Consider the following 14,777-nt stretch of genomic DNA (forward strand, 5'->3'; position numbering starts at 1 on the left):
AAGATCTTGGTAACGGCTTGTGTTAGCATCCAGGGTTTGAATCCTACGCTGAGTCACAGCAAATTAACGGCTGTTGAGGTGGCGCCACGTGGCAGAAACAAATTGGGTAGATGTTGGACACGCGTGCGGATGCAGGGAGCTCGCTGTCTGGTCGGGCCGTGGACCGCGGGTGTATTAAAAGCTGAGGGGCCCACAAAAAACCCAATAAAAAACGTTATAAAAAAGGGATTTCCGGCCGACTTTAATGCTTAAAGAAAAAAAAACTGGAAGATTCCTAGGGCAGGGAATCAATTTAAGTCCGTTTTTTCGTGTCAAGAAATCCAAATCCGGATCTCTCGATATTTTACATTTGAGCGTTTTTCTTAATTTCCGCATCCATCCAATCCAATAATATCTAAAAGTGGGAGCTCTTAACGAAGGTCACATGGATGATGCCTCTACAATGCCCTCTCAGCCCATGCCACGTGTCTCTCTGCGTCAAAAGTCATGGGTCAGACAGTCTTCAAAGCCAAACCCTCTAAGTGACATTGGAACCCCATTGCTTTCTCCGAGACCTCGGTTGCTTTGTGAACACCCCCATAGAGGTCCCTATGGAGAGAATTGCTATTCACATCGTAACAAGAGCGCATTCCCACTGGATTGTGCTAGCTGAGTGGGAGATTGAAATTTTCAACAAAAAGCTTGAAAAATAGGGCCTTGCACACAATTCTTGGAGGACAAGCAAACGTGGGATGTACTCTTCTAATGGGATGCTATCATTATCAAGTATGTGTGTGTGTTTATGCATGGATTGGATTGAGCATGCTCTCCGAAGGCCCCAAAAAAGCCAGATTAGAGGCATGACACCTTTATTACCATCATGCCATGCATATGTCTCAAGCACTTAGCGACAAGCCAATTCGGTAGTACACTTGTGCTTGATCCAACATCTAAACATACTTGTTTGTGTCAGGGAGGGGTTGTTATCAACATTAAAGGCTATATCAAGACTTTTAGCAACAAGTCCAAACCCATTGTATGTGAACTTGAGGGAGGTCCATGTGTGAATTTGAGGGGCAGAGTAAAACACAATGATTGAGCTTTCAAGGTTGTAGCATCATGTAAGGAGAACTTCACCGATACATTATGAGAAAGCGCATTTCCAGGGAGGTCCATGGTCTTGTTTTCATGCAACTCAAATGCACGCAGACGAATGCGGGTGTGGACGTTAATTAGGTTTGCACAAGGGTTGATTGATGTCAAAGTGGAGAAAATCGTTGGATCATTTGGCCACAGGTGCTAGATGGAATGGGGACACTTTGCCCAGTCAATTGGTTATGTTCCTAATCTACATCCCTATCACTCTCTAGCCTTTATAAAGTGAACTCCGCCAGCCTCGTGTGCTGTCGGAGATGGAGGGAGTTGCCGAGTCAAGCATTCTAGCTTTAGCACAAATAACATCCCAAATTGTGGCTTGAAGTGGGTTCCTCGTGCCTCAACATGCAATTCGGTCACCCGGTCGATCTTGCGGAGAGGAATTTTTCCTCCTAGGCTCTCGAATCCCAACATGTCAAGCTCTCTGGGCGGTTTGCAAAAAAGTCCGACGAGTGCCACTAGCTAGAGTGGGGAGCTCCTCTGACTTGAGGTGCTGTTAGCGCTACAGTGAGCCATCAAATGCCGGGGACAAACTAAACCACACCCCTAACCGCGATTGCCTAGCTATGATAGTATTCCACATGAATCGTGGCATGTTTTATGAGTGGTTTAATCTTGAGCTCGAAGCTTGAAGATCTCCCGTTGCTTCTTTCTTGGCGTGGTTGTGGGTTCTGGGGTTTTGGGTCATCCGTCCGTTGCAGAGCCTCGTGTGGAATTTGCTTCAAGAAGAAGAAGAAGAAGAAGAAGAAGCAGCAGCAGCTCGCAACACAGTCTTCTAGGAGACTTTGCTCTCCCTCCGCTTGCTTCAATTCTCGCCAGGATGCACCTCCTCTCTCTCAGAATTCTTCACCCTCTCATCCTTTGAAATCTCGCAACTTTTCCACGCTAGCCGAGCTCTACACTTCTCTCCCGCAGACGCAACCCTGGAGCCTTAAGCCTTTCCTGTAGAGAAGCATGTACCTAGAAGGTAAATCGGGAGCTTGCCCTGACATATCTCTGGCCAGAGTTTGCCCTTTCCCCGACTTGTCTCTGCCAGATCCTTTCGATCGGATCCATGACTCTATCCTCCTCCAAGTATTCAACCGCGTCGGAGATATCAAAGCTCTTGGAAGATGCTGTGTGGTCTCCAAACGATTTCATTCGCTCGTTTTCCTGGTCGAGAATGTCACGGTGAAGGTCGACTGTGTGATCTCGGGCGAGGACAACGGCCTCACTGTGAAGGGGCGAGGGGTTTTCGGGCATTTGGTCAGGTTGCTGGTGGGGAGTATCTTGAAACCCTTACAATTCCTGCAGCACATCTTGGGGCCCAAGAAGGCCATGCTCGCGGAAGTATCGCATCATTCCCCTGGCGAGGTCTTGAAGAATTTCAAGGCAATCCAAAACCTACGGATAGAACTGCCTGGCGGAGAGCTGGGCATTGAGGACGGCGTCCTGCTCAAATGGAGAGCGGAGTTCGGTAGCACGCTCCACAGCTGCGTCATTCTTGGCGCATCGGCGTTAGTGAAACCTGACAAGGAGAAGAAGAGAGACAAGTTCGAGTTCGGAAAGCCATGGTTTCTGCAAGGTAGGTACGACGAGCGAGGATCTGTGGCGGGAGACAACTCCGAATCGGCAGCGCAAGACGACGGTGGTAGCCTGCCGGAATCGTTCTATACGAACGGTGGTTTGAAGCTTAGAGTTGTTTGGACCATCAGCTCGCTCATAGCCGCTTCGGCCAGGCATTATCTCCTTCAGCAGATCATATCCGAGCACCCCACTCTCATCAATCTCGTTCTTACCGACGCCGATGGGCAGGGGACGCTCTGCATGTCCAAGGAACACTTGCACGAGTTCAAAAACAAGCCATTGGCAGCCTCTGCGTCGTCCAACAGAACCCAAGTTCCGGCTTTGAATATGAAGTTGTGGTACGCACCTTACCTGGAGCTGCCGGGGGGAACTGGGTTGAAAGGAGCAACTTTAGTGGCAATCCGTCCTAGTGACCAGCCTGTCCGTAAGGAGGTTGATGGTTTCGTGTCCGCTGCCTTTGAAGAGCCGTTCCAGAGTGCTGCGAGCTTGCTTGTGAAAAGGCGAACTTATCTTCTCGAAATGAATTCGTTTTAAGCACTCTATGTATTGGTAGAGACGCTCAACTGCACGTCGACTTCACTGCCAGAACTGGTTTGCGAGTCTACTGGGGTGTTAAAGAGATTTTCCAAGCTCCCATTTTCCAAAGCATCCAACCTTATCAGAAACCTCTCAAACAATCCAAAAAATGTCGGAGCTTTTAGATGGGCTGCTGGCTCAACAGTTCATCGTGTAAAATTCTTGCCATGCTCGGGAGATGTGGCCCCTCCGCCATATCTGAGGAGTTTAGCTAGGTCAGTGAGTCAATAGATGGTTGATGTTTTGCTCGGATGATATTCAGTCAGAATTTTCATGAGTTGCTGTGGACCGCTGTAGGCTGACGGGATGTAAATTGTACAGTATAGCCGGTCAACATGATGCACTGATGTAAAATTTACCTTTTGGGTGTACCTCATCCGTCAGGATTCGTAAGGCATTGTAATCCTGCTCTTTTCGTCCATCCTTTCTTTCAGCAAGGCGGTAAACCTTTTACTGAGTATGTTCAAAGAGCTTAACGATCAATGGTTTTTGTTCTATGAATATCTGAGGGTTGCCTTTTCCTGTTGATCTAAATGTAATTTATGGAGACACGTAGGTAATCTGTTTACGAGTTCATTTGCCTGTATTTTATGGCATTAGGAATCTGAAAGGGAGGTCTATTAAGCATTTAAATGGTGACATTATGTCATTCAATATCCAATATACATTGGCAAATCCTATTTCTTTTCGATGCTGCATATCATGGCAGCCATGTGGTCTACTTCAAGGAAGGCACCGGAGCGCTTGTTTATGAGTCTATTTTTACGCAATCATCAGCCAATACGGGCCCATTTTTGTCAGTCCAAAGTGGACCGTAGCAGACGTAATAGAGACATATGGCCACTTTGCTCAAATAGAAACAGTGCTCAAAAGCAGCAGCTGCACATCCTCCACAGGGCAAATTGGCTTCAGCCTTGCTCCTGTTGGAGCATGTGACTGGCTCTAAGTATCTCTGTTCTGAATTGGTAGCATGCCTGCTGGAATGAGACAGGCAAGCTAGCCCTTCTACTTGGATCTTCCTTTTACTGGATCTCTTGCCTTCAGTCTGGTTTCGTCAAATTTCCATTGATTGGGTAGGTCTGTTTCTGTTTTCTTAACTCTTCATTTGATTTTTGGCAAGCTGGTCCTTCCACTGGTTTCATCGAATTTCCATTGATTGGGTAGGTCTTTTTCTGTTTTCTTAACTCATTATTTTATTTTTGGCATTGTCAATGTTTGGCTGAAGCTCATTGTATGATTGCATCTGATTGAAAACTCTGTATTGCGAGGAAGCTTCTCTCAATAATGCTGCGCAGCTCCTCCTTTATGAGTCAATTGCTACTGTTTCTGGCCCTACCTGGCATGCCCAGCTGTTGTTTTATTCATTTTATGGCGATAGATGCCCATGTAATGTTCGGTGGAATTATTGAATGTTTGCCAAAGGCCAAACTGCACCTTCTGCGATGATGGCCTCTGGTGACATTCGTGTGTTCTGAAACTCAATTGAAAATGCCATTCAATGTCAAGCCCTTCTATGTACAAACATTACATAGACTTGTGAAACACTGAAAGAGCTACTTGTGTTTTTTGCAACCAATCTCTTTGCAGTCAACTCTTTCGTTGTTGATTGGATACTTTGTTTTGTCAAGTAATCAGTGTAGACCGGAATAGTTACTGTGCTAAATGACGCAAGGGCCTATCCCTGCACACTAGAATTGCATGGGATTGAGATTATTGTTTTATCTCCGAATCAGTGCAGATCGCCATAGGTAACTGTGCGGATTTGCTAAAGCACAGAAGCTGTAAGTGCCTTGTGCATAGACCATGGCCCTGAGAGGTCAGGTGGAGTCCGAGTTTGCTGACTCCTACAGTGTTGATGTCATGAAGATGCCACGGGACATCTGTCCTGGAGGAGGCTCAGGCAGTTTGCATTCAACGCTAATGTAGCAACTATAGCCAAGCAACATGGTGGAGAGAACATTAGAAGATGATGTATAAGGAAGCTGTGAAAGGTTTTGTCATGAAGATGCCCCTCAGCACCTGTCCTGTGGGATGAGGAGGCTCATGTAGAGAGGACATTAGAAGATGATATATAGGAAGTTGTGCAAGGTTCTCTTTCACTCTACAAAATATGTGAAATACATCCACAATCCATCCCAAGGATTTGCTGTCACTCACTGCCACTAAGCATCGTTGATCGTTGGGGGTGCAATTGGAAAACTCGAGAGCTTGGCTGAGTTTCAAGATCAGCATCTATGCTAGGGTTCCAAGGGTTAATGGGTGGAACTGGAAGAGAAGGATTATGAAGTTAGAATGGCTGTAAGGGTAGAGTAGATTTGAGAGAGACGGGGGTGGAAAAGGGATAAAATAGTCGGGAAGGAGAGCCTGAGGGATAGGATGAGGAGACGTGAAGAGGAATCAGAGGATGCAAGATTAAGGGTTGCACGGTTTTTTTTTTTTGGCGGTCCAAAGAAAGATAATTTGTATTAATGTGATGAATTAGGAAGTACAGCGTTCAGCTTAAGCACTGCCTTTCATTACATGAAGGCATTTGAAAACCCAGCCAATTGGCACTGATAATATCTTACAACTTCTAAGCATTCTCCTTGGATTTGTTTGAAAACATTGGAAAGCAACGGTCTTTGCTGGAAAACAACAAGGGTTGCAAGGATTGAAGGTTGTTGCGAGGGTAAGGGGCATGAACTGTAATGTTGTTGCGAGGGTAAGGACGCAAAACATGAACTGTAGTATTGAGAATGAAATATCATTTGGAAAATGGCTCAACAACAATACTTTGCCAAGTTAGTAGGGCAAGCGTCTCTAATAACCTTCAAAGAATTGTAAAAGATTGCTACCGAAGCAATGCATTGATTTGGGCTAGGATTGGGTCAAATGCAACCCATTTTAAAAGCAATTAGTTGGATATTTTGAGTTGAAGGGATCTTCAAGAGCTTGGAAAACCTTGGATATCTATTGATCCTTCTTTTGAATGAGATGGATCGAATCTCTAAGGTTTCTTGTATTACATCTTCAAATCATCGACATTATATAGAGGCTCGCTTTCGTCTAACAAATGAAAATGTATTTAGTTATCCTTTCGTGCTTGCAGCCAATACCTTGCACTACGCTATTAGTTTTACCCTATAAATGTATTATGAATACTTATAATGTTGCAAGAGAGATTGTATAGCAAGAGTGTGCGATCGCTTTGCTAGTGTCTATAAAAGGACTATGCTCTGCCAATATATGCTTGGCCAATGTATGCTACAATTAGTCAATGAATACATAGATCAAATCATGCGTTCGTACTACTGCATATACATAAAAGAATTCAAACGCATATGCGTTTGAAAATAAATAGTATGTTTTATTAAATAGAGTCAGCAGGTGTCTCCAATATTGAGTCTTGCAATATTGTGATGCATTCTTTTGTTTGCTTTGGTGTGGCTAAAGCCCATCGAATCTTAGTACTATGCTTATCGAGTCTTGCAATATTGTGATGCATTCTCTTGTTTGCTTTGGTGTGGCTAAAGCCCATCTAATCTTAGTATTATGCTTTTTCATTTATGTTTTACCATCACAAAATTGTCAATGATTGCCCTCTATGGGCTTCGAGAATTGATTGCAAATCCGTCAAATCAACCGATGCAAATGTACTGATGTTGGTGTGAGATGAAGGAACAATTTAGTCCTCAATAATGTAGGCCAAACTAGACCCTTGTGGCACCGTGACTTCTTTCGCCAATGCTTGAATAGCCATGCTGGATGGCTCTTGAGCAATATTGATCCTACTTGAATCTGATTTGAATGATAGGAAACCACCTCGACAAACTAGAATCAACATGTGACATCGATGCCTTGGGACCAATTCCCTTGGAACTCCTTCCAATGAGAGGAATCACACAGGTAAAACTCTTCATATATATAAAATAGTTGACTGATAGTTGCAATATTGCTAGCCTTGCTTAGGGTGCTACAATTAACTTGCTCTAGGAATTTTGAGCTCCATGAGTTGGCATAGAGACATCAGAAGCTTCAAAATGTGCATTTCAAAGGACAATTGAATGGCAAAAGGCTTTGCAAAATCAAGATACTCATGAGCTTGCTAGAGTGAATGTAGCTCCTTCTAGTAGAAAACTTGGATAGTGGAGTTGTTCTATCTCCTTGCTGAAGTTTCGATGATGCTTCTTCGCCATGTGACAATGCCCTAGAAGGAACAATTAGGTTGTGCGGTAGGCTCATCTTTAGAGGAGCATGCCAACATGCATCTTTCATACTAATGAACTATGAAATATCTTGGAACTCTTTTAGCTTGGACAACACTTGAACACACACTCACACTAATGATGAGCTTGGAGCTAAGCACTGCAAACATTGGTGTTGGCTCGAACAACCCTTGAATACTAGGCTATTCATGAGCTTGAGGTTAAAGGTGCAAACAATGAGCCCTTAGTTTAAATCAACATTGAACATCACTCACACTGTTGATGAGCCTAAGTGTAGCCACCCAAACTCTAAATTGCAAGTTGCATTACCGATGAGCTTCAGGATAAAGGTGTGAACAATGAACCAATCAACATTGAACACTCATTCACACCGTTGATGAGAATAATCATTTTGGTTTGAACAATCCTCAAGCCTTAGTGAGGCTTTTGATGAGCCTAAGGGCAAGAACAATCAACCAACTTGGGTTTGCGAGAACTTTTGCAATTGCAACACATCCAACTCTTAGACTCTTGCATCACGAACTATGAACAACTCTTGCACTTGCCAACTAGTGAACAAGAAAGTACTGAAATTGCCATTTTCTAGTATCTCTAGGGTTTTTATACCTTCCTCCTCGCCTTTGCCCAAAGAGGAGAGAAAAATTTGAGTGTCAACTCTCTCTCTCTCTCTCTCTCTCTCTCTCTCTCTCTCTCTCTCTCTCTCTCCCTCTCTCTCTCTCTTTGATGAGAAGAATCATTTTGGTTCGAACAATCCTCAAGCCTCAGTGAGGCTTTTGATGAGCCTAAGGGCAAGAACAATCAACCAGCTTGGGTTTGTGAGAACTTTTGCAATTGCAACACATCCAACTCTCAGACTCTTGCATCATGAACTATGAACAACTCTTACACTTGCCACAACTAGTGAACAAGAAAGTATTGAAATTGCTATTTTCTAGTATCTCTGGGGTTTTAGTACCTTCCTCCTTGCCTTTGACTAGAGAGGAGAGAGAAAATTTGAATGTAAACTCTCTCTCTCTCTCTCATTGATGAGAATAATAATTTTGGTTCGAACAATCCTCAAGCCTCAGTGAGGCTTTTGATGAGCCTAAGGGCAAGAACAATCAACCAACTTGGGTTTGTGAGAACTTTTGCAATTGCAACACATCCAACTCTCAGACTCTTGCATCATGAACTATGAACAACTCTTACACCTCCTTGCTTTTGACCAGAGAGGAGAGAAAAAATTTGAATGTAAAGTCTCTCTCTCTCTCTCTCTCTCTCTCTCTCTCTCTCTCTAGTTTGATGCAAAATATCCAACATATTCTCCAGTCCAAAATCAAATCGCTCCTTTAGGTAGGCCACACATTCCATCATGGTGAGTTTTTGAAAATTATATAATACCACTGGTTGGACACCCTTGAAAATGGGGCTTTAAATATTCCTTTGTCACCACATGATGGCCATGGAATTCTACTTTTGGTTAATGTAAACCACTTTTTCATGACAAAACTTGACAAGGATCTCTAAAGCCTCGAAGGGGGTAATACCTCATGATTCGCTTCAGTGTCTAATATTTGTTTTGGATATCTGCTAAATGGCCTAGGATGGAGTCCCATTTTTAATATTGAGACCCTTAATATAGTACCAAGCACAATTTGGCTATGGACGCAAAAAGGGTCACCATTAGAGAAGTCTTCTTATGGAGATGCGACATGATAAGGAGAATAAATCTGGATATAAAATTGGCTTGAGGCTCAGATGTGACATGATTCTCACATTTTTTTAATTCAAATGGTGGAAGTCTACCAGCTCTCCCACTTGTTCCCTCACCTACTTCCAACCAAATTTCTCAACCAAAACTAGATCACGTCTCTTGAAATCAAACCCTACCATCCAAGTGCTGCCTTTCTTCCATGTCCAACTACTACCTTCCTTCCATGTCCCCCTTTTTTCCTTCCATGTTTTTAAGTGAGATGTGACCCACTTGCTTTTTGATAGTATCTATGCACAATCTCACCATATCTTCTCCATCTAAATTCTCTTCTCTATTTCAAAGTGCATTCACAACATCTTTAAGGGTATTCCTTCAAGTTTGTTGCACAATCAATGTGACTATATGGAGCAATGAATCAACATGTCTCTAGCTTGGAGGGAGGCAATAGAATAAATTCTTTGAAAGAAAATGGAAAGAGGATTGATCTTCAAGTTCAAACTTACTAAATACCTTTTGTTCTTTCATACCTTCACATATATTTGGATTTCTTTCATTCTTCTTGTCTTTAGTTTGGTATGAGCATTCATTTTCAATCCAATTCAAACAAGTTTTGGTAGATTTTGCCTATCTACAAGCTTGATTCATGGAGAATGAGGTACTACATTCTTTCCACTAGTATAGTGAAAAGGTGTTCACAATTGTAGCATGGGTTCTCAGGTTGAATTCCATTGAGAGGTGTAGGCCAAAGCGTTGAAAGTGGTTCTCTTAAGAGCTTAGGTAAGAAAACTGTATTCATCTCTTAACGTTTGATGGAGGTTCTCATCTCCATTGGGGTCCTAGGGTGATCACTCTATAAATGATTCAGGTAGCGGGTTCATTCATGGAAGGGGATATTTAAATTTGGGGGACCAATGGACCCTTTATGGGAAAAAATATTCATCCAACGTCCAAGATGAGGATATTGACTTACCCGGGTAATGAAAAGCATAATGACAACAAGGGAATGTTTGGGGCAAGAGGTTGCTTTTGAGTAGCCTAATAATGGAGATGAGTTGGATGATTGAGGCAAGAAGGTTACTCTTGAGCAACCTGGTGACAAGGAGCCTAGTGACAAAGTTATGATGGGAGTTGGATAACCAAGGTCAGAGACTATAAACAAATCAACTAAAGAGAAGTAGAATGCTGAGCAACTTGAAAAACTTGATTATGTGGAACACATACCAAAAAAGCCGAAGATCTCAACCCTCATAGGCATTGATTAATTGTTTTACTTTGATCTCTCAAGTCCACAGCTTGATATCTCTTCCTCTTGCACTCTATGCCTTACTCTGCTTCATTTTTTCCATCTGGTTCATCGTCCCCCGGTTGTTGGGTTGAGACGTCCTTGCAAACTTTTGTGCATTGGAAATGCCCATGAATGAGGTAGGTGGATGTGAATCTTTCCCTTGACAGTTACATTAGCCATTGTACCAAGTAGAGCCTTTGGGGAACCTACCTACTAAAATGTCTCTTTATGATTGTGCTTGTCATGAATTGATCTAGCAATTAAGAAAAAGGCCAAGTGCCAATGAAAGACCTTCCAAGGTGAGCGACAAACCATGATGGAAAAGGTACGAGCACTCTCCAAGCCAACTTTGGATACCTTGCCTATTTATTATACTCGCTTCTACATCGGATTGAGAAACTATTATGCATTGCCATCATCGAGACCACAAATATGTGGCACCATTATTGGACATTTGCGAAATTCCAATTTCTTCTTCTTCTTTTTTCAAAAAGATTACTTCATTAAGTATGAATGAAAAATACTCTAATGCAGGAGTACATCATGCCGTGCATGAGAAAAAAAACCAGCTAAAAAAGAGCTAACAAAAATCCAAGGTGGAGGCTGAGAATGCCACCTCAACCCTGAAGGAGAATTAGAGAAGAAAGGAGATCCTCTCCAAACTCTGAAAAAAGTATCTCTCCTAGCTGTAGCTACTATGGAGGATCCGTGCATGCCCACCCAGATGACCATCAGTGCGTGTATTGTATTAGTCCATATACTCGACATAGATTGGGAAGGGTGAACTTGGGAACCCTCCATTGCCTCTATACATCTAGCCCTCAAAATATGCCAAGGTGCAATGCTAGCCAGAATTTCCCATGATGTGTCAACCAAGGCATGGGTAGCTCTAAAAGGAGTGAAGGGAACATCCTGGAGACCTCCATAGAGTGTCATCGTATAATGAAGGCTGGAGTCTGGAGTCATGTCCCTCGAAAAACACCTAAGGGCCAGTAAGAGATAGCCATGCCAGTGATCCCCAAGTCATGAAGAAGGGTGCTCTATGAAATATGCTAAATATCCTTGCAACACCCTTCCAAAATGTCATCACTGTCTGCACTCCCAGAGGCAATGTTGAACAGACTCAACTGCTGCATGTCATCGAGGACAAGTAGGGTCAGCCCCAAACCTGGATCTCCACAAGTTCACTGCAATCCCTCCATGAATAGAAAACCAAAAGAAGAGAGTAATCTTTCTATTATTGAAGTAATTCCAGAGCCACCTCCAAAAGTTTTTCTACACCTCTATAGAAATATAAAACTATCCGAATGAGAAGCTCTGGAGGGCCTCCAACCTCTACTGCTAAGCTAAAATCTCCTAGCATTTGTGACTGTGTAACAAAAGAAGGGGATGCTCTTCTCGGTGCCCTTCATCAATCCATTCCCACTCCCCTTGGGTCCCACTACAAGAACTTAATGGGGGAACCACCTTGTAACCAGAGTCTCCAAGACCCAAGTGCTAGGAGAACATGGTCAGGATCAAGATACCACTGTGATTCTGTGTAAAAAAATGTCCAATTTGAGGTTTCTTGGACTTCGATGGGAGGATGGAGATTGAGGATGATGGTGATGGAGACAGAGGTGAAGCTTTTCAGAGTGACATCTAGACTGGCCACCCTCATTCCGCATCTCCCATCAACCCCCTCGATATTCCCTTCAACGTCCCTCGCCATCTGTATGCGTCACTTGACTTCCTGACTGAGCTTCCTACAGCCTTTGTGGATCGCGTGCCTTTTCATCTATTAGAAGACATAGATTTCACTGACGAGTTGCTTTTCCTTGCTTTGTCATGAAGCCTCTTGGAGGAATGTTATGCACCTCCATCAAGATATGGAGCTTATCCCAGCACTCGTGGAGGTCGAGGAGGAGGTGTTGTGCGCCCCTCTTATGCACATGCAGCTCAGAAGCCACGGGGGGGACTTCTTTAGCTTCCCCCCAGGATCACGTTTTGCTCCTAGCCCTTTCGGTTCAGATGGGCCCATGGCCTCAAGAGAGATACTCAAAGTCGGTAGTGCAACTCCTTCTCCCCAGCACACAGATGAGATGGGAGGAATTAACAAAGATCAAGCTCCCTCAGGAGCCCTTGGTAGGATAGCTTCTCAGCATGCAGTTGCTTCAAGCAATGGAGGAAGAAGCAAACATGGTGATAAAGATGGAGCCTATGGAAGTGGAACACACTCGTTTAGAATTGAACCGCCCTCAATCATCGAATATGCACCAAGCAAAAATGGACAAATAGATTGTATCTATTCTGAGCAGGCTCTAAGAGAGTCGAGGGTCTCCGCGTCCAGCAAGGAGAAAGTTGAAGGTGTCATGCCATCGACAATCCTAGAACCCAGACATGGTCCACAACAAGATGATAGTAGAACAACTTGATGGAGAAGATCAATCAGTTGGGAAATGTAAAACATTAATGGCCTTCCTAGATGACTCTCTGTTGCATGACTCTGTGGTATGGTTGACAACACATGCTTTAGTTGGCTTTTTTTCTGGAGTCAGACGTCCATTAGCCTTCATTAAGTCTTGGATTAGAATAAACTGGGTTAGAAAGGGTATCAATGTCTTGAATGTGAGATTCTTGAAGAAAGGCTTCTTTGTCTTTCTTTTTGAAAAACCTAAGATGGTTGCTAGAGCTATGCAACATGGTTTATGGACCATTATAAATCAACCTCTTTATTTAGAATGGTGGTCTAAAGAGTTTTCTCTTGATGCCCCTAGATCTACTAGAATCCTTGTTTGGATGGAACTCCCTAATTTACCTTTGTATTTGTGTAATCAACTTCCCTTTCTTTGCTGTGGGCTAGGAGGAGTGCTGGGCGTAGAATAAGAAAGTTTCATTAACCCCAAAGGCAATCCGCAAATCTACATTAATATGGATATAGTTGAGAAGATGCCCAAGACTCTTACTATTCTCAATAGAAATGGTAGTGTTTATAAGGAGCAACCTCTGACTTATAAAAACCTCCCCCACTCTTTCTTTTTGTGTGGACTTTCCACTCCTGGTAAAAAATTAACCTTTGAAGAGGGGCAAAGTCAAGGAAGCTGAACTTGCTATCAAACAAGCTGCCTTGCTAAAAGGTGGATTCCCAAAGCTCAAAACCATCCAGTGAGCAATCAACATAGCGATCAAAATGTCACAAGAAATAGTGGTAAGGACAAGGATCACAGTTTGCTAGAAGCAGCAAATAAAAACTCTTTTGAACCTCTCAGAGATAAAGAGGAGATCTTAGAGAATAGCAATAGAATCAGTCAAGAGGACAATGTGGTGATTGAAGTTGGGTGGTCTAAAGAGTTTGAAGAGGATGTTAATAGAGAGGATGCTATGGAAGAGATAGAAGAGAGTGATGAGGAATCGAAGGAAGATCAAGGGAAGGGAACTCCAGTCAGCTCAGTAAATCAAGAGGACACTAGTCAAGGTAAGGCCTTTACTATAGTCCAACACAAAAGGAGGCAATCCAAAACTGCTACAGTCCAAGTGAACAGCCCCAACCCCAGGGCTAAAAAGGGGCAGAAAAAGAATGTTATATAAAGTATTTACCTTCTTGACTCTAAATGTTAGAGGGCTGATGGACCCTGGTAGGAGTGAGGAGCTAGCTTTCTGATTGAGAGCTAACTCTTTATCTCCTCTCTTCCTAGGATTACAAGAGCTCAAGGCTTGTAGGGATACTCTAGAAAATAGACTAAAAGGTATAGAAGAAGAACTTGGTATTACACTTCACATGAGGAGGTTAAGGGGGAACAACCATTGGAATTTTATCTCACTACAAGGATGGTGTCTCACAAGTCATTTTAGATGACCACAATAGATGGGTAATGCTGAAGTGTTCCATGAAAGAAATTAATTCTCAGTCATTTCTCTCTATGACCCTAATTTAGATATGGAAAGAAAAGGATTATGGGAATCTTTGCAATGTAGAGATGGTAACTGTATTACAATGGGGGATTTCAATATGGTGGAATGCAAGGCAGATAGATGGCTTGAAATGAGAACATGCATCAGAGGCACTGAATTACTATCTTGGGAAGAGTGCAAGGAGCACTAGCAATAGGTGGGTGTTGGATGAGTTGGTGATTTCACTTGGTGCAACAGCCAAGTTGGGTACAATAGAAGGGAGGCCAGAATTGGAAAATTTCTATGTCTCTCAGGGTTTACTAACCAATCACTTATCTTTAAAAGTAGAAACTTTCTCTTCTTTAAGTTTATCAGACCATAAACCTGTCTCACTTAGATGTGATTTTGGGTCTAGGGAGAGGAGTTCTTCTTGGTTTAAATCTGACCC

The 14,777-nt window shown here is 43.0% G+C and overlaps 1 protein-coding gene across 1 annotated transcript; it reads left to right on the forward strand.

Moving 5' to 3' along the window:
• Positions 1-1,754: 1,754 nt before the first annotated feature.
• Positions 1,755-3,904, forward strand: LOC147889063 (F-box protein At5g46170-like). The gene has a single exon (XM_087392880.1). The coding sequence runs from the start codon at positions 2,089-2,091 to the stop codon at positions 3,232-3,234; it is 1,146 nt and encodes a 381-aa protein (XP_087249006.1). The 5' UTR covers positions 1,755-2,088; the 3' UTR covers positions 3,235-3,904.
• The last annotated feature ends 10,873 nt before the right edge of the window (positions 3,905-14,777 follow it).

This window comes from Dipteris shenzhenensis, chromosome 21, assembly GCF_047967505.1.
Source record: "Dipteris shenzhenensis isolate YYH24624 ecotype China chromosome 21, Dip_SZ_1.0, whole genome shotgun sequence".
Lineage (NCBI taxonomy): Eukaryota > Viridiplantae > Streptophyta > Polypodiopsida > Gleicheniales > Dipteridaceae > Dipteris > Dipteris shenzhenensis.